Genomic DNA, 25,658 nt, shown 5'->3' on the forward strand with positions numbered 1-25,658 from the left:
CTTGAAAGAAAGTTTGCCAGGCAATTTGTTTTATATCACTACGTTAGCGTATTTGAATTTTTTTCTCCATTAAGACATAAAAACATTTAAAACCTGTTTTCTGGTAATCCAAGATGGCAGGCTAGAAGGAGGATGGATTTTGTGTTGTTTTGTGACTAAGATTCAAGTAGTGGGAATACTGTTTCTCTGCAAGTTACTAGAGAACCCCCAACAGCTACACCCATGCAGGAATCCCACTGCTTCTCCCACACAGGATACCCAGCCACTGTCTACACGTGAGACCTCCAGCTGCCACTCCCTTGTGGACCTCATCTACCAGTGTGAAGCTCCCCTAGTTGCCTTCATCTTGGGACACTGAAATCACTTCCATAGTCCCCTACAGGTGGTAGCTTTCACCTGGAGACATAGGATAGGGACTAGAGATAGCCGCCAGCCACAACACTGCTCACCACAGAGCTGCATCTCTGAACACACCACCCAATGCCACCACCCAACCTAACCCCACCTGACACCCCATCTCTGAAAGCAGCCTCCATCTTGGGACACCTTTATATCTATCTTTAGTTGGGGCAACTCTCAGCTTGGGGCCTAGAAGCAATATCAAAGTACCTATAGTCCCCACTTCCTCCCTCTCCCCCATAGCTACTAACCCAGAACCATGCTTGCAGTTACAGGGCAGGTCCATAGCAAAACCTGGCCTGAACTGCCCAATACAAAACAGCTCTCCTCACAGGTGCACAGCCCCCAGAGCACAGACCACAAGACCTCTGGAGAGAGAGGTACCTGATTGGGAAGTAGGAATGGGGGAATGAGTGAGATATACAGATTAGAGACCAAGGATTGTGAGGTCTACAGGTGATATAAGGATATAAGATCAGGCACCCACATCATACTAACACACCCCAAAGGATATCCTTGGAGTGCAATCTCCCAGTGGGACCTGTAAGTGCTATATCCCACCTCCCTAGGAGCTCTGCCCCCAAGACCAATCCTCCTACCCTAATAACTTTCACCATCCTAAGGGTGGAGATACCAGCAAACAGCAGACAACTCCACCTATTGGATGAGAAGGGAAGTAGGAAAGATAATGAACTCCAACAAAATCAATCCTTATATTTTCCTTTGAGATTTTTTTTTTAGTTGTCATTGAATCTTTATTTATATGTGGTGCTGAGATTTAACCCTGTGCCTCTCACATTCTAGGCAAGTGCTCTATCAGTGAGCCATGACCTCAGCCCCTTTGAGATTTTTTTCTCCCTTCTTTTCACTCTCTCTCTTCTTCTACCCTCACATCTCCAACATTTGTGAAACAAAGTATTTTTCATGAATTAAGCTACTGAGGTCTGGGATGTCTGAATAGTATATTACAGTTGTGTTGTATATTCTTTTATCTCCTATTTTTACATTTTTATTTTTCTTAATTTTTATGTTTTTTTTTTGTAATCTCTCTTGTATTCCCACTGGTCTCCCCCAAATCACTTTCTCTCTTTTCTTCTGCTGCTACCTAACTTCTTTAGATACCTCTTTCAGGCTTCCTAAGATTTAATAACTCTATATCCTCACCTCCTACCTCCTTAATATCTCATCCTACACCACCTCTGGTTCTCTCTTTGTCCACCATCAGAAACTGTAGACACTTTTGCAAACCTACTGTTTATATTGTGGATAATAATTGAACTCTCCATTTCTGCATATTGTGACAAAACCATAAACATCTTAATATCAGCTAATTGGTTTAAGGCTGTATATTGTTTGTATTGGGGTCTGTTAATATTATTTTCCCCCTTAAAGGGGAGGTATTTGAATCCTGCAGGGACACTATAAGCCTATAGGGTAAAAACTGTAACACCTCGGATCCACAGTGCCTAAAGGGAAGACACAGGAACAACATGAAAAAACAAGGGTAGAGAGTGCCCCAAACAAACCAAGGTACTACATGATTAGAATCCATGGGCAGCACAACAAAAGAAATGACAGAGAAGGAGTTCAGGATGTACATAATTAAAATGTTCTGTGAATTAAAGGATGATATAAAAGAGCAAATACAGGCAGAAAAAGGTTATTTCAACAAAGAGCTACATAAGCAAATATAGGAAGCAAAAGATTATTTCAATAAGGAGATAGAGGTTCTGAAAACAAACAAACAAACAAACAAACAGAAATCCTTGAAATGAAAGAAACAATAAACCAAATTAAAAACTCAATAGCATCACCAACAGATTAGATCACTTGGAAGACAGAATCTCAGAAAATGAAGACAAAATATATAATCTTGAAAAGAATGTTGACTACACAGTAAAGATGGTAAGAAACCATGAGCAGAACATTCAAGAATTATGGAATAACATAAAAAGGCAGAACTTAAGAATAATTGGGTTAGAGGTGGGCATAGAGTTCCAAACCAAAGGAATGAACAATCTAGTCAATGAAATAATATCAGAAAATTTTCCAAACATGAATAAAGGATTGGAAAACTAAATACAAAAGGCTTACAGGACACCAAATGTACAATTTCACAACAGATATCCACACCAAGGCACATTATCCTGAAAATGCTTAGCATACAGAATAAGGAGAGAATTTCAAAAGCCGCACAAGAAAGGAATCAGATTACATAGGGGGGAAACCAATTAGGGTATATGCAGATTTTTCAACACAGACCCTGAAGGTTAGAAGATCCTAGAACAGCATATATTAAGCTCTGAAAGAAAATGGGTGCCAACCAAGAATCTTATATTCAGCAAAATTAAGCTTTAGATTTAATGATGAAATAAAAACCTTCCAAGAAAAACAAAATTAAAAGAATTTACAACTTGAAAGCCTGCACTACAGAATATCCTCAGCAAATCCACAAAGAGGAAATGAAAAACAACAATGAAAATCAGCAAAGGGAAGTTTTACACTAAAGGAAAAACCAATAAAAGGAGAAACCAAGTCAAGTTAAATTACCAAAAATAGACAAAAATGACTGGGAATATAAATCATGTCTCAATAATAACCCTGAATGTTAATGGCCTAAACTCACCAATCAAAAAACATAGACTGGCAGATGGTTTTAAAAAAAAGACCCAACAATATGCTGCCTTCAAGAGACTCATCTCATAGGAAAAGACATCTGCAGACTGAAGGTGAAAGGTTGGGGAAAAAACATACCACTCACATGGTCTGTGGAAACAAGCAGGGGTTTCCATTCTTAGATCAAATAAAGTAGACTTCAAGCCAAAGTTAATCAAAAGGGATAAAGAAGGATATTACATAATGCTTAAGGAACCATATATCAACAAGACATAATAATTATAAGTATATATGCCCCAAACAATGGAGTGTCTACATTCATCAAGCAAACTCTTCTCAAGTTCAAGGGTCAAATATATACAACACAGTAATTCTGGGTGACTTTAACTACCTCTTTCACCACTGGATAGACCATCCAAACAAAAGCTGAACAAAGAAACTATAGAATTTAATTAGGGCAGAAGGGAGGGAGAGGAAGGGAGAGGGTATGGAGTTAGAAATGATGGTGGAATGTGATGGACATTATTATCCAAAGTACATGCATAACGACACGAATTGGTGTGAATATATTTTGTATACAACCAGAGATATGAAAAATTGTGCTCTATATGTGTAATAAGAATTGTAATGCATTCGGCTGTCAGATGTAAATAAAAAATTAATAAAAAAGAAGAAAAAACAAAACAATAACTTAGACTTAACTGACATATATAGAATATTTCATCCTTCAGTGAACAAATACCCTTTCTTCTCAGCAGCACATAGATCCTTCTTGAAAATAAACCATATACTATGCCACAAAGCAACTCTTAGCAAATATAAAAAAGTAGAGATACTACCTTGCATTTTATCAAATCATAATGGAATGAAATTAGAAATAAATAAATGAAATAATAAATAAATAAATGCTACTTCAACACCTGGATATGCTACTGAATGGACAATGGGTTGCAAAAGACATCAAGGAGGAGATTAAAAAAATTCTTAGAGGTAAATGAGAACACAGATACAACATATTGAAATTTCTGGGACACTATGAAAGCATTACTAAAAGGAAAATTTATTGGAGTTCATTCCTAAAAGAAAAAGTCAACAAATAAGAAACTTAACATTACATCTCAAAGCCCTAGAAAAAGAATGACAAATCAACACCAAAAGTAGAATAAGACAGGAAAAATCAATGAAATTGAAACAAAAGAAGCAATTGAAAAAAATTGACAAAATAAAAAGTTGGTTCTTTGAAAAAATAAATAAAATCGACAGACCCTTAGCCATGCTAATGAAGAGAAGGAGAGAGAAAACTCAGATTACTAACATCGATGATGAAAAAGGAAATATCATGACAGACACTACAAAAATACAGAAGACTATTAGAAATTATTTTGAAAACCATTACCCAATAAAATAGAAAATATCAAGGGTAGTGACAAATTTCTAAAGTTATATGATTTGCCCAATCTGAATCAGGATGATATACACAAGTTAAACAGATCAATTTCAAGCAATGAAACAGAAGATGCCATCAGAAGCCTAAGAAAAGCCAGGACCAGATGGATACACAATGGAGTTCTATAAGACCTTTAAATAAGAACTAATGCCAATACTCTTCAAATTATTTCATGAAATAGAAAAAGAGGGAGTACTTCCAAACTCATTCTGTGAGGCCAGTATCACCCTGATTCCAAAACCAGGCAAAGACACATCAAAGAAAGAAAACTTCAGACCAATATCTCTAATGAACATAGATGCAAAAATTCTCAGTAAAATTCTGGAAAATCAAATACAAAAACTTATCAAAAAAGATAGTGTACCACGATCAAGTGGGATTCACCACAGGGATGCAAGTTTATTTCAACATATGGCAATCAATAAATGTAATTCATCACATCAATAGACTTAAAAGATAAGAATCATATGATCATCTCAATAGATGCAGAAAAAGTACTCAACAAAATACAGCACCCCTTCAAGTTCAAAACACTAGAAAAACTAGGGATAACAGGAACATGTGTCAACATTTTAAAGCTATCTATGCTAAGTCCCAGGCCAACATCATTCTAAATGGAGAAAAATTGAAAGCATTCCCTCTAAAAACTGGAACAAGACAGGGATGCACTCTTTTACCACTTCTGTTTAACATAGTTCTTAAAACACTGGCTGGAACAATTAGACAGATGAAAGAAATCAAAAGGAAACAGGAAAAGAAGAGCTCAAACTAGCACTATTTGCCGAAGATATTATTCTATACTTAGAAGACCCAAAAAATTCCACCAGAAAACTTGTAGAACTAGTAAATGAATTCAGCAAAGTAGTAGGATATAAAACCAATACTCATAAATCAAAGGCATTTCTGTATATCAGTGATAAATCCTCTGAAAGGAAAACAAGTAAAACTTCCCCATTTATAATAGCCTCAAAAAAATTAGGACTTAACCTAACAAAAGAGGTGCAAGACCTCTATAATGGAAACTACAGAATGCTAAATAAAGAAATTAAAGAAGACCTTACAAGATGGAAAGATCTCCCTTGTTCTTGGATAGGCAGAATTAATATTGTCAAAATGATGATACTACCAAAAGCATTATACAGATTTAATGTAATTCCACTCAAAATCCCAATGACATTCCTCATAGAAATAGAAAAAGCAGTCATGACATTCATCTGGAAAAATAAGAGACCCAGAATAGCTAAAGCAATTTTTATCAAGAAGAGTGAAGCAGGTGAAATCACTATACCAGATCTTAAACTATACTACAGAGCCATAGTAGACCAATGGTACAGAAAGAATAGAGGACATAGAGACTAACCCACATAATTACATTTTATTAGACAAAGGCACCAAAAATATACATTGGAGAAAAGATAGTCTCTTCAAAAGTGGTGCTGGGAAAACTGGAAATCCGTATGCAACAAAAATGAAATTAAACCCCTATCTCTCCCTCTGCACAAAACTCAAAATGGATTAAGGACTTAGGAATTAAACCAGAGACCCTGCATCTAGTAGAAGAAAAAGTAGGCCCAAATCTTCATCATGTGGGATTAATCCCCTACTTCCTTAATAAGACTCCTATAGCACAAGAATTAAAATCAAGAATTAATAAATGTGATGGATTCAAATGAAAAAGCTTCTTCTCAGCAAAAGAAATAATCTGTGAGGTGAATAGAGAGCCTACAGCTTGGGAGCAAATTTTTACCACTTGCACATCAAATAGAGCACTAATCTGTAGGGTATATAAAGAACTCAAAAAGCTAAACACCAAAAAAAAAAAAAAAAACAAACAAACAAACAAATAACCTAATCAACAAATGAGCCAAGGAACTAAGCAGACACTTCTCAGAAGGTGATATACAGTCAATCAACAAATATATGAAAGAATGTTCAACATTTCTCTAACAATTAGAGAAATGCAAATCAAAACTACTCTAAGATTTCATCTCATTCCAATCAGAATGCCAGCTATTAAGAATATAAACAACAATAACTGTTGGCGAGGATATGGGGGAAAAAGGCACACTTATACATTGCTGGTGGAACTACAAAATGGTGCAGCCAATATGGAAAGTAGAATGGAGATTCAGAAAACTGGGAATGAAAATACCTTTTGACCCAGGTATCCCACTCTTCACTCTATACCCAAAGGACGTAAAAACAGCATACCACAGGGACACAGCCACATCAATGCTTATAGCAGCACAATTCACAATAGCTAAACAAATGGAAAAAGAAATCGTGGGCTATATACACAATGGAATATTACTCAGCATTAAAAGAGAATAAAATCATGGCAATTACAGGTAAATGGATAGAGTTGGAGAAGTAAGCCAGTCCCCAAAAAACCAAAGGCCGAATGTTTTCTCTAATGTGATTGCTGATCCATAATGGGGGTTGAGTGGGGAGCATGGGAGGAATGGAGGAACTTTAGATAGGGCAAAGGGGAGGGAGGAGAAGGGAGTGGGCATGGGAGTGGGAAAGATGATGGAATGAGATGGGCATCATTACCCTAGGTACATATATGAAGACATGAATGGTGTGACTCTACTTTGTGTATAATCAGAGACATGAAAAATTATGCTCTATATGTGTACTATGAATTGAAATGCATTCTGCTGTCATGTATAACAAATTAGAATAATAAATTTTAAAAACCTGTTTTCCATTAAAATCCTTAGTTTTGTTGTATGTAAAATATCATATACATATATATGAATGTATTCATATATGTATACACACATATATGTGAATAACGTGTAAAAGTAAGATGTGGTATCATAAAGGAGAAAATAATATTTCTCATTTGGGGGTTCAAAGGTAACATTTACAAGATGGAATAGGGTGAATATCAGAGATCAGAAATGCCCATTATATGAGTAACTCCTATAAATCTTTAATATTTAGAGAAATATCTCTTTGTAAGTTTGAGGATAAAGTGAGAAATTGATTTCCTCCCAAAACAATATCATTGATTTGCCTACTTGATATATTTCCTTTTTTTTTTTTTTTTTTTTTCTGGTCTGGAGATTGATCTTGGACACTCTACCAACTAAACAACACCCTCAGCCCTTTTTATTTTTTTTTTTGAGATAGGGTCTTGTTAAGTTGCCCAGGCTGATTTAAAATTTGAGATCCTCCTGGCTCAACCTCCCAAGTGGCTGGGATTATAGGTGTGTGTCACTGTACTTGGCTTATCTAAAGGTTTTCTAAATCTGTTTCCTAGGCAGTTGGAAATTTTCTAAGTAATTTTTGCTTCACATTTGTCATCTGGGAATATGAACCAATTAATGTAGATCTGGGAAAGGCAGTGTTTTTTTTAAAAAAAATTAACTTTGGAAACTTAAATATTTTAAAGTAATTAGGAAGTTCATAAAAACAAAAGGCATAAAATAAAAATTTTATCACAGTATAATACATGGCTCAGTATTAAATAATAATTACAGAGTCATAACAATGCAAATATTGACTTGATTTCAGGCATAATTTTGATATAACTGTTGGAAGACTAGGAGAAAATGTGGGGTAATAGTTATATAAGAAAGCTAAACTTGCAATACAACAGGAGGTCAAAGAAAAAAATTTAAAATTGCCAAGTCAATGTATTATGTAGAAATTGTGAAGTAAATAAGAAAAGTGGTTGCCACTTAGACATATTTTTTAAATGATGAGAATTATTAATTTTTATAAAAATAGAAGAAAATGTTAAAATTATCTTGAATCTAAAGGACAAAACATATAACTCCACCAAAGGAGGGAGCAAGAAACGGACCATATATGTGCATTTTTTTAAAAAAAGGTCCTGAGATAGCTTTGGTTATGCAAAATAAAAGAAAAGAAAAAAAGTTATTTCAGTTACTTTCAAGTCATATATGTCGCCATGTGAATGTTTGTGCTTAGATAATAAAATTGATTTCTCTGGAAATCCTAAGACCATAGTCTATTTGTGTACTAGAATTTTTAATTTTAATATCTTTGGTTAAAAGGTATTTTCTTGAAGAAAGATTTGGAGCCAGGCATTCCAGAGTCTAAAAATTTTAAAACAATGTGTTTTTATTGTGAAGAAGGAAGTGGAAGTAAAATTTTTACATAATGATTCCATGAGGAAAAAAACACATAAAATTGGTTTAAAGTTGCATTTCAAGAGGATAAAAATGCAATGTGTTTAAATTAAGCTGTGGACCAAATTAAGATTTAAGCAGACGAGGTTATAAGAATTTATGTTTTGACTTCTCATAATTTTTTAAATAGGAAACTCTTCAGAGTCAAAAGGAAGCATTAGTGAAGCAACACAAAGAAGCAATGGAAATTTTTAAAAAGCAGGTATTTTAGACACTATAATGCACTTCCTCCCTTTTGCATGAATACGAAGGCAGGGTTTTCTCCAGACTCCTGGAAGACAAGAAGGAGAAAAGGGTATTATGAGGAGTAATAATTGAATAGCTACTTTAAATCATGACTGATAATAAAGAGTGTTTGAGAAAAATATTTTCAGAGATGGAGATGTATTTTCATTTCTTCTAAATAATTTAGGTGAATGATGTGCATGTATTCTTATTTCTTTTCCTTTTCCTCTTTCTTTGGTTAGAGTATCTTGGAATCTTACCTTTTCCACTTTCCTCCTTTACTAAAGTCAGTCATAATACTGGCTGAGATGCAAATAAGGAGATATAAAGGATGAGAGGTGATTACCATGCACAGAATCCTCCATAAATTCAACCAACTTAAAGTAACTAATGAAATAAATAAGAAAAAAAACAAAAGAAAAATATTTTAAAGGAATGAATAGCAGCACTTTTTCAGTTAATTTGAATTCTTAGGTCTTCTTGACTGCTTTGAATTTCTCTTCAGTCCGTAGCTAGAAAATATTAGTTTAAAAAAATATGCTCATTCAAAATAAATTAGCCTCTGGAAGTTTTTCCTTTTATCCCACTATCTTCATTTGTACTTCCTTTTCCTTCCTTCCTTTGTTGTCTTCATCTTTATGCAGTGTCTGTTTAGAAAAAGAAATGTACCTAAAGAATAAACCTATAAAAGCTATATCACTAGTGTGTTATGGTTATTGATGATTTACACATTAGTTTGAATTTGTTTAAACAAATAATGAACTTTATTCCTTCAATCTGAAATAGGTCTCATCAAATTTATGAGAATTTTAATTGAAGGGTATAGAAGCAGAAGCCAAAAAAGTATCTTAGTATTCTCTAGGAGATAACAAATAGAACAAATGTACATCTCTGCTATCACAAGGGACTTGGAAAAGAAAAGAACACACAGTTATCTGAAGATTAGGGAGAAAGTGCTCTTGAGTTTCCACTGGGGTGGGACCCAAGGTCTTAAGCACGCTAGGCAAGTACTGAGCAGAATCCCCGGCCTTATGTTTGTTTTAAATACATAATTCTTGAATGTAAGGAGTATGGAAAAGGAGATAAGAACGTTTCAAAGAAAAAATTTATTTTTTGACAATTTTGCTAAGTATCCTTGTGCTACTTAGAATATTTCTTTTTTTAAATTTTTATTCTAATTTGTTATATATGACAGCAGAATGCATTATAATTCATATTATACATATAGAGCACAATTTTTCATATCTCTGGTTGTATACAAAGTATATTCACATCTTTTATGTTTTCATGCATGTACTTAGGGTCATGATGTCCATCTCATTCCACCATCTTTTTTACCCCCTTTCCCCCTCCCTTCATCACCCTCTCCTTTTCCCTATCTAGAGTTTGTCTATTCCTCCCAACCCCAGTACGAATCAGCCTCCTTATATCAGAGAAAACATACAGTATTTGGTTTTTTGGGATTGGCTAACTTCACTTAGCATTACCTTCTCCAACTCCGTCCATTTACCTGCAAATGCCATGATTTTATTATCTTTTATTGCTGAGTAATATAGAATATTTCATTATTGTCCTTTGATATGTGTTTTTCAGTTTTTTGTTTTAAAATGTCATTATTTTAAAAAGTCATCATTTCACTATCATATGCATTTAAAAATTTTTCAGAGCACAAATACTGTCTGCAAATAAAAATTGTAATGATTTCATAAAATTATACCTTCAGAAAAGTACACATGCTATTATTTAGAAGTAGATGATGGTATATTCAGACATTTAAGGAAATTTCTAAAGGGGAAAATGAAACTTTGAAGGGTTATTGATGTCTCTAAGTGAGATTAAATTGTTCACTTATTTTGTTGACTGTCTTTTCCTCTCTTTTTTTATCTTTTTTTTTTAATTGCCAATGGGCCTTTATTTTTACTTATTTTTATGTGGTGCTGAGAATCGAATCCACTGCCTCACACATGCTAGGCAAGCGCTCTACCTCTCAGCTACAACCCCAGCCCTCTCTTTCGTATCTTTATTATTTTATTTTCTAGATGTAAAAATGACATATTCATATTATATTAAATTCAAACAATACAGAAATATGAAATGTTTCTATAATCCTATTAACCAGCAGAAATTACTGTTACTGTTTTACTTATCTGGATCTTAATTTTAAAAATTATCAGTTGCAAATGAAGATGTATGCCTTGGAAGAAGAAAAGGTATTTATTAATTTTTAAAATAATTTAAAGCATATGTAAATGAATTAAATTTTCAGTTATTCACTATAGTAGAAAACAGCCTTGGTAATAAACTAATGGGGGAGAATCTTGATTGCTTAAAATCCTAGAAACAGAAAGAACCCAAATAATTACATTATTTGACCTCTGTCATTTTACAATTGAGAAGACTGAGGCTCAATGAAGATATAATGATTTGCTGTGGCAAAGTTGGGAATTTCAACCCCCAAATTAATGTTTCTTCCACTCTACTGCAATGTTCTAATGTTTTTAGTGCTTTTTCAATGTATTTATTTAGTGCTTTTTCAATGTTCTTTAAAACACATTGAAATGACTTGTACTTGAGTGCAGACCAACCTGGAAAGGAGAAGTGATTCCCAAATGTAGAAACTAACCAGGTGCTAGATATTTTCTCTAGCTGTTTGTTAGTTAATACATATTTTTATTATGCTTATGAGCATGCAGTTTGCTGTTTTAATAATTATAGCTGAGTATTTTTAGCAAAAAAATTTTAAATTTAAAAAAATTTCCCCATCCTTATATTCATAATATAATATAAATGTACCTGTACTTTATTAATTAAAATACAATCAAATCTCTGTATCCACAGTTTTGCATCCACAGGTTCAACCAACTGCTGGTTGGAAATATCAGGAAAGAAAAAATTGAGTGTACTAGATATGTACAGATATTTTTCTTGTTTTCTATAAGCAGTACAGTATAACAAACATTTGCATTGTATTTACATTGTATTAGTATTATAAGTGATCTAGATTTAAGATATATAGGAGGACATGTGTAGGTTGTATGTGAATATGAACACTAGGCTTTTTTTTGGGGGGGATAAGTTACATCCCAGCTGTTCTTTATTTTTTATTTTGAGACAGGGTCTTGCTAAGTTGCTTAGGGCTTCATTAAGTTGCTGAGGCTACCTTTGAACTTTCAAGCCTTCTGCTCAGTGTCCTGAGTTGCTGGGATTATAGACATGTACAATCATGCCAGGCTACTATTTTATTTTATTTAAGTGACTTGAGCATCCTTAGGTTTTGGTATTCATGTTGTTCTTGAAACCAACTCCTTGCATATTCTGTGAGATGATTGTATATTTATTCTAACTGCAAGAATTAAATAATTTTATAGTATCTCAAAGTTCTATGAATGTTCTCTTGATAAAATGATTAGTCATTATAATGAGATATTTCATTTTATGATCATTATAATCATGCAAAGGCCTTATTTTTTAATATTTTGAAGCCATTAGAAATATATTTTGTCATGCAGATACAACTTAAAAGCCTATGAAGTATTAGATTTAAATTACAAATTTTGGTTCTTGAGCTATTATATTTCCTCCTTTTATAATATTTACATTAGAAAGTATTAAAATATAGTTTTTTACTTAAAGGGAAAATATCAACTTGCTGCAGAAATAAAAGAAAAAGAAATAGAAGGATTGAAGGAAACATTAAAAGCATTACAGGTAAAGTAACAGTACTACTTAAAAAATAATTTGCTATTTTATTGTTGTTTTTAGTAAAACATCATTAAACATGTAATTTAGCAAAGCAAAGCTGAAAATTCATACTATATATTTTACATAGTTTAGTACTTTATTTTCCCAAGAGACTTAAATTTCAAATTAGTATCTTTGCTTCATCATCTTTTATTTTTTAAAAATACTAAATTACTTTTACTATTTTTTTTTCATGTGTGTGTGTGTGTGTGTGTGTGTGTGTGTGTTTTACTGAGGGTTGAACCTAGGGGAACATTACTACTAAACTACACCCCAGCCCTTTTTATTTTTTCGTTTTGGGACAGGGTCTCACTAAGTTGCCATGGCTGGCCTTGAACTTGCAATCCTCCTGCCTCAGCTTCCCTTGTACCTGAGACTACAAATGTGTGCCACTGCACCCAGCTCACTATTTCTTATAGTAATAAAGCTAGAGTCTTTTAAAACACTTTTCACATGAGAAAAACAAGTAAGGTCCATATATTTTAATTTACCCATGGTCCTTAAAAGTTAAAATAGTGCTAATTGAATTTTTATCATGTGCTAATAAGTATTGTGCTTATTTTCTACAAATATAGGCTAGGAAACATCACCTTTGCTCTTATGTTGGTCACAGTCTCTTGGAAAATACAGAAATATTTAACTAAAGATAATACATTCAGTGTGTTTATTGAAGATCTACTATGTGCCAGACATTTTTCTTAGCACCAAGGATATAGTGACGAGTAGAAAAAATAATCATTTCCCTTCTGGAACATCCAAAAAAATAAAATGAAGAGTGAATAAAGATCATTGGTAAAGGGTATATTCTCATGATTTCAAAATATTATCCTATAGATAACACTAATTACAAAGAGCAAAATATAAATTTTCACAGTGGAAGGATCCTGAAGTTCATCACCTTAACCAAGTGATCAAATGCAGCATTGTTAATAATATTATGTAGTAAGAGGCACAAAAATTTACTGATATAATATAAATATTTTTGGTACCAGGGATTGAACTCAGGGGCACTCAGCTACTGAGCCACATCACCAGGCCTTTTAGAGACAGGGTCTCACTGAGTTACTTAGCACCTTGCTGTTGCTGAGGCTGGCTTTGAACTCGCAGTCCTCCTGCCTCAGCCTCCCAAGCCACTGGGATTATAGGGATGTGTCACCATTCGGGGCCAGTGTAATTACCCTTTTACCAAAAAAATTAACCTGAATCTAATACTGGAGAAACAATGAAACAAACTCATAATGTGGGATATCCTATAATACAACTAACCTGGAATATTTAAAAAACTTCAGTGTCATAAAAAAACTTAAAGAAAAAAGGAAGGGTGAACTATTTTTGATTAAAAAGAATAAAAACAGATGACAATGAAGTGCAATATATGAACCTTCATTGGATCCATGCTCAGGGAAAAATATAGCCATAAAAATTAAGGGGCAATTGGGGAAACTTGAATAGTACTATATGAGTTGATATTGAGTTGTTAATTTTCTTAGGTGTATTATTGGTATTATGGTTCTGCATGACAAAGTTTTTATTCTTAGACAATGCATGCTGAAGTATTTTAGTGTGAAGATTCCTGATGGCTGCAACTTATTTTCACATAGGTCAGGGAAAAATTATGTATGTATGAACACAAAGAAAGTATGGAAACTGTTAAAAGTTGGTGAATGTGGGAGAAGCTGGAGAAGATCATTCTTAGAAGAAAGACTTGGGAGGTTTATTTTTTAGTTTGTCTCCTTTATAATTTTTATAATAGTTGCTCTAGTGGCTAAAAATGTGTATTTATATATGTATATGTGTATTTGCTGCAGTCTACTTCTAGCAACATTTTACTATTTTAGGTGGTGTGTAGAAATCTTAACACCATTTAGATCCTTACCCTTCATGCTTCCTGATATATTGTCTTAATATTTCCTCTCTATACATTGAACATCATATCAGTGTTATAATTTTTTCTTTCAATAGTCAAATCTAGCCAATGAACTCCAAGATAAATATTTTTAAGAAAAAGAATTTTTATTTTTTATTCATTTTTTCTTTTTTTTAAAGAGAGAGAGAGAGAATTTTTTAATATTTATTTTTATTTATTTTTTATTTTTTGTTTTCGGCGGACACAACATCTTTGTTTGTATGTGGTGCTGAGGATGGAACCTGGGGCATGCATGCCAGGCGAGCGTGCTACTGCTTGAGCCACATCCCCAGCCTAGAAAAAGAATTTTTAAAAGTCAAGGAGAAAAGAATAATCTGTTTACCTAGATTTTTCATTCTCTATTCTCTGTTCCAAGGTTCCCTCTATTTAATTTCTTTTATGTCTGAAGAAATTCTTTTAGCAGTTCTTTTACAACAAGTTTGCTGATAGCAGATTTTCTTAGTTTTCCTCATCTGAGAATTTCTTTATTTTGCCTTCATTCATGAAGAATTTTTATCTGGATATAAAATTCCATAATAAAGCAAGAAAAAGTAATAAAAGGTATATCATTGGAAAGGAAAAAGCAAAACTGTTTTTGCAGACAAAATAGCCATCTTATAAAATCTGATACCACTTACAAAGAAGCTACTAAAACTAATGAGTGAGTTTAGCAAGGTCACAGGATACAAGGTCAACACATCCAAACCAATTGTATTTCAATTACAAAGCACAATCAAATTGAAAAGCAACTACAACACAGTTTATGGACAACATTAAAACGAAGAGAATACTTAGGGGAAAATTTAACAAGGTGCCATACTTGTACACTGAAAACTGTAAAACTGCCTAGAGAAAGTAAAGATCTAAATAAATGGTGAGATATAACATGATTATTATGAGTCAATATTTTGTTTTTTTGTGTATGTGGTGCTGGGGATTAGAACCCAGGGCTTTGTGCATGCAAGGCAGGAACTCTACCAACTGAGCTACATCCCCAGCCCTAGTCAATATTTTAAAGATGTTTGCCTTTCTTTTTCTGTGAAGTACTTTTTAATGACTGTTTTTCTTTTGTTTTGTTGGATTTTTTACTTCCTATTTCCATGAATTCCTTATATTTCTATGAAATAAACCTTCTTTGTCTATTATATGAGTTTCAAACAGTTTTTCTCAGCTATTTATATTTTGATTTTGTTTGACTTTTTGTTTAATTCTTAAGTAAGATTTTCTTTTTATTTTTATGGTTTTTAGACTTTAAGACATGCAGGAAGGCCATTCACTACTCCAAGGTTATAAAGAATTTTCCCATGTTTTCTTGTATTACTCTGATGTGCTCAAATTTTACATTAGATATTTGATTTCTTGAAGTTTATCTTTGTCTGAGATATGTATCTAAGTTCATATTTTTCCAGATTATTATCCAATTGTTTTAACACTATTTAGATTCTCTTAATTTGAGATATTACACAATTTTTTAAACATTTATTTTTTAGTTGTAGGTGGACACAATACCTTTATTTTATTTTTATGTGGTGCTGAGGATCAAACCCAGTGTCTCATGCATGTTAGGTAAGAGCTTCTTCCTCTGAACCACAATCCCAGCCTTAGGCAATTATTAATATTGGATTTCTTTTGTTACATTGATATAACAAAGTAAAGAAAAATAAATTAAATCAACAAAGGTCAATGAACTCCAAGATAAATATTTTTAAGAAAAAGATGAGAATGGATTCTCTGTCTAAGAATGAATAAGCTAAAAGATATTTGTGATGTAGTAAATAATCCTTGTTGCAACAAAAGCAAAAGGTGATTATAATCTCTAGGAAAACCAGACAACTATATTAGAAAGATAAAAATCAAATTAAAATTTGGAATGTTTTTGAGCAATGTATGGAATATAAAAAGAGACAAAGCATTTAGGTCCTGACCTTAATAAAATAATCCTTCAAGTAGCACACTAGACTTATAAAGAAGGAAATTTAATATTAACACATTGTTGAGAACTGCACCAAACAATATATACATTGACTGTAATAATGTAAATATTATTAGTTTCCATTTTTAGAATTAATCTATAAGCAAAGCATGGAAGACATAATTATGATTACAGAATAAAACTTAAATGTTTTTGAGATTCTCAATGTAAAAGTAACAGTGTGGCAGGAAGATGATGCTGATACCCAGCCATGTTCTTTCAAGTTGATGAAATCAGAGAGGTCCAAGTTTACTGTTTAAAGTTTATATAAAGTTTAATGACTCTTACCATACCTCAGATATACAATTCAAGATGATCCTAGTGGATAAACTTTTTTTCCTGCTTATTTGGAAAAATTTTAAAAAATCATTTCTTATAACTGAGAAAACAAATTACCATTTTAGCTGTTAGGAATAACAAAAAGCAACACCCAATGTTAAGTTTTCTTAGTGTCTTGAACTAAGCATAACTTGCCTCTTATTTTGCCTAATTTCTTTTTTCTTGGTAAATGTTTAAAAACTATTACATCTTTTCTTACTAAAAAGTTGTCAGTAATGTTACTTTTCACATTAGTACTTCATTCTTTTAGCATTCCTTCTTAAATTATTTCAGTTCCTGGCATGCATACATATTTAATTATCTAAATAATGTAGAGAGTATTTTCAAAGCCAAAGAAATCCCTTCATATGATTGACCTTTATAAGGGTTGTAAGAATTTTTTTTTGCCTTATTCATAGTACTGGTAATATATAAGGTAACTCATGGTCTGCTAAACATGATACATTAGAATAATGAACATCTTTCTGATTCCCACTTCCCCTGCCCCCAAACTGAAGAAACTTAAGTTCCTGTTCAAGTAAGGAAGGATCTGATATAAATTCACTAGGCAGAGAAAAACTTTTTTGGGGGTGGCAGTCCTAATGATTAAACTCAGGCCCTGGAACATGATAAGAGCTCTACCACTGAGCTTGTCCCCTTAGGCATAGGTGGGGAGGCAACTCTTACTTTTCTTTCTCCTTTTGCCCTTTCATCTCTTTCCCTACTAAGTGCTAGGTACCAGAAATTTAAAAAAAACCAGATAGTGGCTTTTATTTTGGAGTGCATAATTAAGAGATTCTACTTACTGAATTCCAAAACAAATAGAAAACAAAAACCACATACCCCGAAATTGGGAATGTATTCCATTTCTTGTGTGACACTTTGTTAATTGATTTCAGAGGGATGGTTTAAAGCAGGACAACCTTTCTACATCTCAAGTATGTGACTAAACTTTGCTTATAAAAATAATATGCCTAAAGAGCTAAGTAAAGATACTTTGCTGGTTGTCCTATAGATAGTAGGTAATCTGGTTTTGCCTATGAATGACTTATTACATAGTTTTGTGACAAGATGCTTTCTTTTGGAGTTCCAATTTTCCTTTGGTTAAAATGAGGAAATTGAACTACATTAGCATTTTCCAAACAAGACCATTTTGTGAGGCAATAACATATATACATTTTCTACTCAAGATGACAGGAGTGAGCAAGTAGAACAAGCAGAAGAAGTATGAATAAGAGAGTGTAGGGAGAATATGGAAAAACTGAATTGGAAATAATGAATGAGATAGATGACCTTTACAGTATTATTATTTCATTATTTTGTCATTAAATATAAAGTTTATAGGATTTGATACCAGTTCTTCTTACAGAACTGAAGCTTAATTTTATTAGGCCTTACCTAATCACACTTACAAAAGGGAACTAAATTTCCAGACCTTTGAGTGTATATTTATCTTTCCATAAGGAATTTTTAGGCATTTGAATGATTTTGTCATCTAGAGAAGGAGAGAAAGACATGTAACAACAAAACAAAGGTCTCAGAGTTGGGAAGGTGACAAAAGCATCCTCATCAACAATGGTACTGGAACAACTGGACATTCTTATAGGAAAAAAAAAAGATTCTAAATACAAACTTATATCCTTTACAACTCAAAATGGATCACAGACCAAAACTATAAAACTCCTAGAAGATAACATAGGAGAAAATCTAGATAACCAGAGGTTTGGTGATCACTTTTTTGATAAAAACAGCAAAGGCATGATTCATGAAAGAACTGATAAGCTGGCCTTCATTAAAATTTAAAACTTCTCTTTGAAAATTACTGTCAAGAGAATGAAAGATAAGTCACTAAAAGAAAATATTTGCATTAGGTGCATGTGATAAAGGACCGCTATCTGAAATATAGGAAGAATTCTTGAAACTTAATAAGAAAACAACTCAAATTAAAAAAAAAAACGGGTCAGTGATCTTAATAGGCAACTCATCAAGGAAGATATACATACAGATATACATACAGAATATCAGCATATGAGAAGATGTTCCACAATATATATCATCAGGGAATCACTTTAAAAATACCACCACACACCAATTTGAATGACCAAAATCTGGAAAACAGACACCACTCAATGTTGGTGAAAATGAGGAGCAACAGGGACTCTCATTTATTCCTGGTGGGAATGCAAAATAGTACAACAATGATGGCAGATAGTTTGGCTGTTTCTTACAAAAACAAACTCTTACCATATGATGCAGCAATCATGCTCCTTGGTATTTACTGAAAGTAGTTAAAAACTCATGTATATACAAAACTTGCATACAGGTATTTATAGTGGCTTTATTCATAATCCAAAACTTGGAAGCATCCAAGGTGTTTTTTAGTAGGTGAGTTGAGAAATAAATTGGTATATCCAGGCATTGGAATATATTCAGTGCTTAAATAAATTAGCTACTAAGTTATGAAAAGACATGAGAAAAACTTAAATTTAAATAAGGCAGATGATCCTGCAATGCCTGTGTGATTCCAACCCTATGACATTCTGGAAAATGTAAAACTATGGAGACAATAAAAAGACCTGGGGTTGCCAGGGGTTAAGAAAGACGGAGGGATGAAAAAGCAGAGCACAAAGATTTTTAGGACAGTGAAAATACTCTGTGTGGTACTATAATTATAAATACATGTCATTATACATTTATACAAATCCATAGTCTGTATAACACCAAAAGTAAATGCTTGTATACATTGTGTATTTTGGGTGATAAAGATGTGTCAGTGTAGGTTCAGGAGTTGTAACAAATGTACCATTGTGGTGAGAGATGTAGATAGTGGGGAGTCTATGGGACATTTCTGTACCTTCCTCTCAATTTTGCTGTAAAATAAGCTCTTAAAAACAACATTAAAAAATATTTATTTAGTTGTAGATGAACACACAGTATCTTTATTTATTTTTATGTGTTGCTGAGGATTGAACCCAGTGTCTCACACATGTGAGGCAAGCACTTTATCACTGAGCTACAGCCCCAGCCCCTGAAAACAATATTTTGAAAAAGCATCCCTGAATGGAATTAGAAGAATTTTTATTACCAAAATATTTTTCCTTTCCCCTCTATTTTTTATAATTTAAAATATTTTTTTGTAGTGTGAAAGTTAATACTTTTAATTATTTTTGGAAAATTTAAGCCATTATCACTTCAAGAATTACTTTCCCCAACAATTTTTATATTTTCTCCTTTCTACCTTCTAAAAAGAAATATATATTGAGTCTTCTTACCTTATGTCTCTATACATTGTACACTTTCTATTTCTTTATCTTGGTGGATTGGCTGCATTTTATGTAATTTCCTTAGATCTACTAGTTCACTAATTCTTTTTTTAGAGAGAGAGAGAGAGAGAGAGAGAGAGAGAATTTTTAAATATTTATTTTTAAGTTTTCGGTGGACACAACATCTTTATTTTATTTTTTTATGTAGTGCTGAGGATCGAACCCAGCACCCCGCGCATACCAGGTGAGCGCATTACCACTTGAGCCACATCCCCAGCCCTAGTTCACTAATTCTTAATTGAGTTTTATTTACTGTGTAATTTATCCATTAAGTTTTTAAAGTTCATGACTACAGTTTTCTTCTATAGGTTCTATTTGGTGCATTTTCACACTTGCCTTTTAATAGTGTCTTATACATTTCTCATACTTTTTATTATATTTTTTATGACTTTAGAAATTTTAAAATAACTTTTATATTTTTAATATTCATCTGCTATTGGGGGGTACACATATTCCTGTTTGAAGTGGCTGCCTGCTGCCTCCTCATTTTCAGTGTTCATTTTTATTGTAGTTCATAAATTTTAAATTGTGAGCTCACTTCAATGAAAATTATACTTTTTTGGTGAAATTTTGTTGTGGAATTCTTTCTACAGAGCTCTGCTATATTTCCTTCTGCTTTGAGACTTAAAGGTCTTACTGATTAGTCTACATTTGTTCTGTTAATCTATCATCTTAGAATATATACACCATGCAGGGGTGTGTATATTAGGCCTTTATACACTTTTGTGCTCCAAGTTTAGGTTTTTCAATTTTTCGTGGAATAATTTTTGGTTTTGACCCAGAGATCCAGACAAACATAAGCTTTGTTCTGCTGGTGGGCTGTTTTTCTTGTTCTTCTTTGCCAGAGTTAGCAGCTCTTTTAGCATCTCTCTTTAAAAAAACATATTTTTAGTTGTAGATGAACACAATATCTTTAAAATTTTTTTTGTAGTTGTAGATGGACAGAATGCCTTTATTTTATTTGTTAATTTTTATATGGTGCTTAGGATCAAACCCAGTGCCTCATGCATGCTAGGCAAGTACTTTGCCACTGAGTTACAGCCCCAGCTCCTGAGCCACAACTCCAGCCCCTAGTGTCTCTTTTTTATACCAGTTTTTCTTAATTGTTGTTCCAGATCTCTTGGCTCTCTGCTCATAACTTAACCATTAAAGCCTATGCCTGAGTTTAGTGATTCCTAGGTTACCAAAGCATCAGTTTGTACTGATGAGAAAACTTTTGAGTTTTCTTTCTTGTTTCTAGCATATGGGAATTTGCCTTTCTCTCTCTCTCTCTCTTTTTCTTTTTGATATTGGGAATTGAACCACGGTGCTTAACCACTTAGCCACATCCCCAGTCCTTTTTTATATTTTATTTAGTGACAGGGTCTTGGGATTCAAAAACATATTTGTATTGGGGGAGCCTCACATGTAACTTCCTTGTTTTTTAAATACTCTCTCAAATCCAACATTTGAATAAAACAACTTTTTTCTTCAATATAAAAATGAACTTTTTTAGATAAAATAAATCAGTACAATGACCTTGTCTGTTTTAAACTAAAGCCAACATAACAAGAAATCTTTAAAAAAAAAAAAAAAAGATAAATCTGAAAGGAAAACTCAGAAAAGAACATTCTTACACTGGCCTAACTTGTATTTTTAACCGGAAAACCTTTATTTGCCTAATCACCTAAATTGATAAGTATGCTTAGTAATGCAATCCATGTTTAATGCAGAATACAATATATTATACTTTAGAGTCACAAGGATGACATCTGTGTGATAATTATAAAACTTACTCTACATTTTTGAGTTCTCAATCCAAACATATAGGTTAGGACAGGTCACTTTATTGCTGGAAACCTTCATGGAAGGGCCAGGTTCCTCATAAAGACGAAAAGTTTGATTGGTAGTTGGGCAGTCTCCGCTCACATCAGCAGAATTATAAGGAGTCAAGAGGCAATTAAAACAAAAGGAGATTAGCCAACTTGTGAGTGGCCCCACATTAGAGTGCATAGCTTATCAGGATCAAGGCTGGCATTTGTGAACAGTTAACTTCATAATAGCACACTGTGGGCATTACTGATTTCATCCTGGAGTATTTGAAAATACTTTATGGTCAAATGACAGCCTGCAAGTAACAGTATGCATTCCTTCTCTTTGAGCACTAAGTCTAAATCTAAAATGATAAAGGGGACTTATTTAGTCTAAAGGAAGAAAATCCTTGCAGCAGTGTTTCTAGAATTTCACAAAAATAAAATAGCAGCTAATGTCTCTTCAGCTTCTTGGCTTTTTGACGTTTCATTTCTTCTTCACGTCTCATTTCCTCTAAGTCCTCCTGCATACCTAGTCTTAAACTCTTTACTTCTTCCTTCTGCTCTTTCCAACTACTCTCCATGTAACATAAGGCATAATCACTTTCAACTTTGTATTTTTTTCTTTGGTCAGAGCCAAAGATTTCTCGAATGTGCTTGGATATTTCTTCCTGAGGTTCTCCTTCATCTTCAATGAAATCATTCATTTCAGAGTCACATTCATCATCATTCTCTTCTTCCTCATTTCCTCACTGCCTTCTGTATCCAGTAGGGAAGGGAAGTCTTTGAGGACCTTGGGCAGATCTGTAGCTAGAAAACATTCATCGTTCATTGCTGGTTCCACTAATAATATTCTTGGAAGATATTGTTTCTGTGACAACAGTACACTTGGGCTTCAAAGGGTGACCTGGGCTATTAACTGTTCACACAAGTCGTAAGCCTCTTACTGGTCTTCCAGGGTTTGAACTCCTGATAGTCCATCTAGCTGGAACTGAACCACTTATGAATCGTCCAGGCCCACTGACTGGCTACTCAGGGGGTCCTGGGGCACTCACTGGTTGTTGAAGGTCATGTGGACTGTTTATAGGTTGCCCAGAGCCTCCAGAGCTGCCCACAGGTCTCCCAGAACTACCTGAGACACTAATGGGTTGCCCGGGGCCATTGAACTGCTTGTAGGTTGTCTAGGGCTATTTGTACCAGTGACTATTCTCCCAGAGGGATTCAAGTTACTGTCTAGCTTCTTGGTCTCATGACTGAGCGCTCAGGTCCTGAGCTGGAGCTACCATTACAGTGTCTTGGCACAAGGCCAGAACTAATTGTGGGCCTAGCAGTCCCTGGGCTGGGTTTCACAGGGGCTGAGTTGGAGTTACTGACTCGCTGCCTGGCACCTGGACGCTTAGCTTCATTGTGGGGGTGACCAATGGCCCAGACTTGGAATGGCTAATATAAGAAGGATGAAATTATTTGTGTTCAGTAGTAGATTTCTGAGTCCCATTGGCAGAAGTCTTTGGTGCTGGTGAACAGGTCTGTCATGACTTCATGAATTGAGGGTTGGGAACTATATAGCCTGATCCTGCCTTGGTCCTCTCTCCTAGCATAGATTTGGGTGAAGACACTAATAAGTGTTTCTCATGGGCTGTGCTAGGTCTGGATTTCTTCTCAGTATGAGGAAAGGACATTCCTTTAGAAGAAGGATGACTGTCCCCAGAATCTTTGCTAAGTTTTGTGCACATTCTTTCTTTCTGAGAAGGTGCCATTTTGGACACAGTTGGAGGTAAGGTAGTTTTGTATTTGTCTCAATTTTCTTTTTCCTGTGTTTTTGTTCCAGGAATTCTTGCTCCCTAAGTTCTTCTTCAGTCCTAGGCTGCTCTTCTAATTTCTTCACTACCTTTATCTCCACTGGTTCCAACTTCTTTTTATCAGCCAGCCTCAGTATAATTAGTGAAGTTCATGGGTGGTGGGGCACTTTAAGGGGGACCTTTAGCTTGCTTTCAACTTCAGGAGGTACTTGCTTTTCCTCATATTCCTGCTTTGACTCTGCTTGATTGTATTCTAAAAATTCATATTCTTCTTTCATCTTGTACTCTTTTTCAGTTGCCTGACTGATGTGGTCTTCCATTGCCTGCCTGTTCTTTAACTTTTCCTCAGTAGAATCCCATTGTAGCCATGGAAATTATTCTTTGTCCTCTTGAGCATAGCTCTTGCCTTCTTGTCATGTTTGAGCTCAATTCGTTTTTTTCACTAGTTCTTCTTTTCTCCTTTTCTAAGGCTTTTTGTCTGAGCTCCTCTTCTTTCCTTCTAAGAAAAGCTTATATGGCTGCTAATTGGACACCTTTAACTTTTGGGTCTTTCTTTGGAGTTCCCACTGCTAAACTATATCTTTTTGGCCCATTGTTGACACCTTATCCTTTGGAAGCTATCAGGAGAATTTTCCTGAAGTCCATGTTTGGCCAGGCAGCAGAGACTGGCCAGGCACTCAGAAAGGGGTGAAAGCATACCTTGCCAAGGTGACTGCTATGCCAAGGGCTTTCTTAAACTATTTTTTTTAATGCTGTAATTTCAAATAGTTCATTCCACAAAGTTTTTTAAATGATTTATTTTTCTTCAAAACTATCATAAGCTTACACAGAGTTTATTGTTCCTCAACAGTTTGAGACTAATTTGCGATTCTGTTACTATGTCACCCCTATACTGTAGTATATTTTTCTTACAATCAAGGACATTCTCTTTTTTTGTGTGTGGTGCTGGGGATTGAACCCAGAGCCTTGTGCATGCGAGACAAGCATTCTACCAACTGAGCTAGATCTCCAGACCCAAGGACATTCTTTTTTTTTTTAATTTTTTATTGTTGGTTATTCAAAACATTACATAGTTCTTGATATATCATATTTCACCCTTTGACTCAAGTGGGTTATGAGCTCCCATTTTTACCCCATATACAGATTGCAGAATCACATCAGTTACACATCCATTGATTTACATATTGCCATACTAGTGTCTGTTGTGTTCTGCTGCCTTTCCTATCCTCTACTATCCCCCCCCTCCCCTCCCCTCCCCTCTTCTCTCTCTGCCCCCTCTACTGTCATTCATTTGTCCCCCCAAGGACATTCTTTATAAATAAACTATAGCACAATCATCAAAATTGGGAAGTTATTATTGGTACATAACTGTAATGTTCAAGAACCATTCAAGTTTCATCAGTTGTCCCAATAAAGTGTTATATAGCAAAATAATCCAGTTTAGAATCCCCTGTTGCATTTATTTATCATAGCTGTTTAATAATTTCCAGTATGGAAGAGTTCCCCAGTCTTTATTTGATTTTTATAACTTGATACTGTTAAAGATTATAGACCAATTAATTTGTAGACTGTGCCTCAGTTTCTGACTAACATTTCTTCTTAATCAGATTTAGTTTACATATCTCTGGCAGGACTATCACAGAAATAGTGCTGTGTTCTTAATATTAAATTATATCAGAAAGTTCATGCTTTCACATTGATATTTAAAGTAGTATCTGACAAGTTTCTTCTCTGAAAATTTACCCTTTCCCTCTTTGTAACTGAAGTGTTTTGTAGGGAGGTACTTTGAAACTATATGAATATCAATTTTTTAAAAAATGTGTTTATTTTTATATATTTAAATATCAATATAAATTTAGTTTATTATTTTATTCAATGGATTAAAAACTGTGACTATCATTTATTTTGATGCTCATATTATTTTTTTGGACAGCAGGAGTCCATTTAAGCTAGTTTTGA

The 25,658-nt window shown here is 33.9% G+C and overlaps 1 protein-coding gene and 1 pseudogene across 1 annotated transcript in view; one reads left to right on the top strand and one right to left on the bottom strand.

Moving 5' to 3' along the window:
- Positions 1 to 25,658, top strand: part of Ccdc73 (coiled-coil domain containing 73) — a 128,125-nt gene that overhangs the window by 37,691 nt on the left and 64,776 nt on the right. Inside the window, exons 3-5 of the mRNA XM_071616315.1 lie at positions 8,756 to 8,827; positions 11,025 to 11,060; positions 12,484 to 12,558. Of these exons, the coding sequence (XP_071472416.1) occupies positions 8,756 to 8,827; positions 11,025 to 11,060; positions 12,484 to 12,558 (183 nt within the window). The remainder of the gene's footprint in view (positions 1 to 8,755; positions 8,828 to 11,024; positions 11,061 to 12,483; positions 12,559 to 25,658) is intronic.
- LOC114093673 (protein SPT2 homolog pseudogene) lies at positions 22,353 to 24,344 on the bottom strand (annotated as a pseudogene).

Source organism: Marmota flaviventris, chromosome 9, assembly GCF_047511675.1.
Source record: "Marmota flaviventris isolate mMarFla1 chromosome 9, mMarFla1.hap1, whole genome shotgun sequence".
In the NCBI taxonomy this organism is placed as follows: Eukaryota; Metazoa; Chordata; class Mammalia; order Rodentia; family Sciuridae; genus Marmota; species Marmota flaviventris.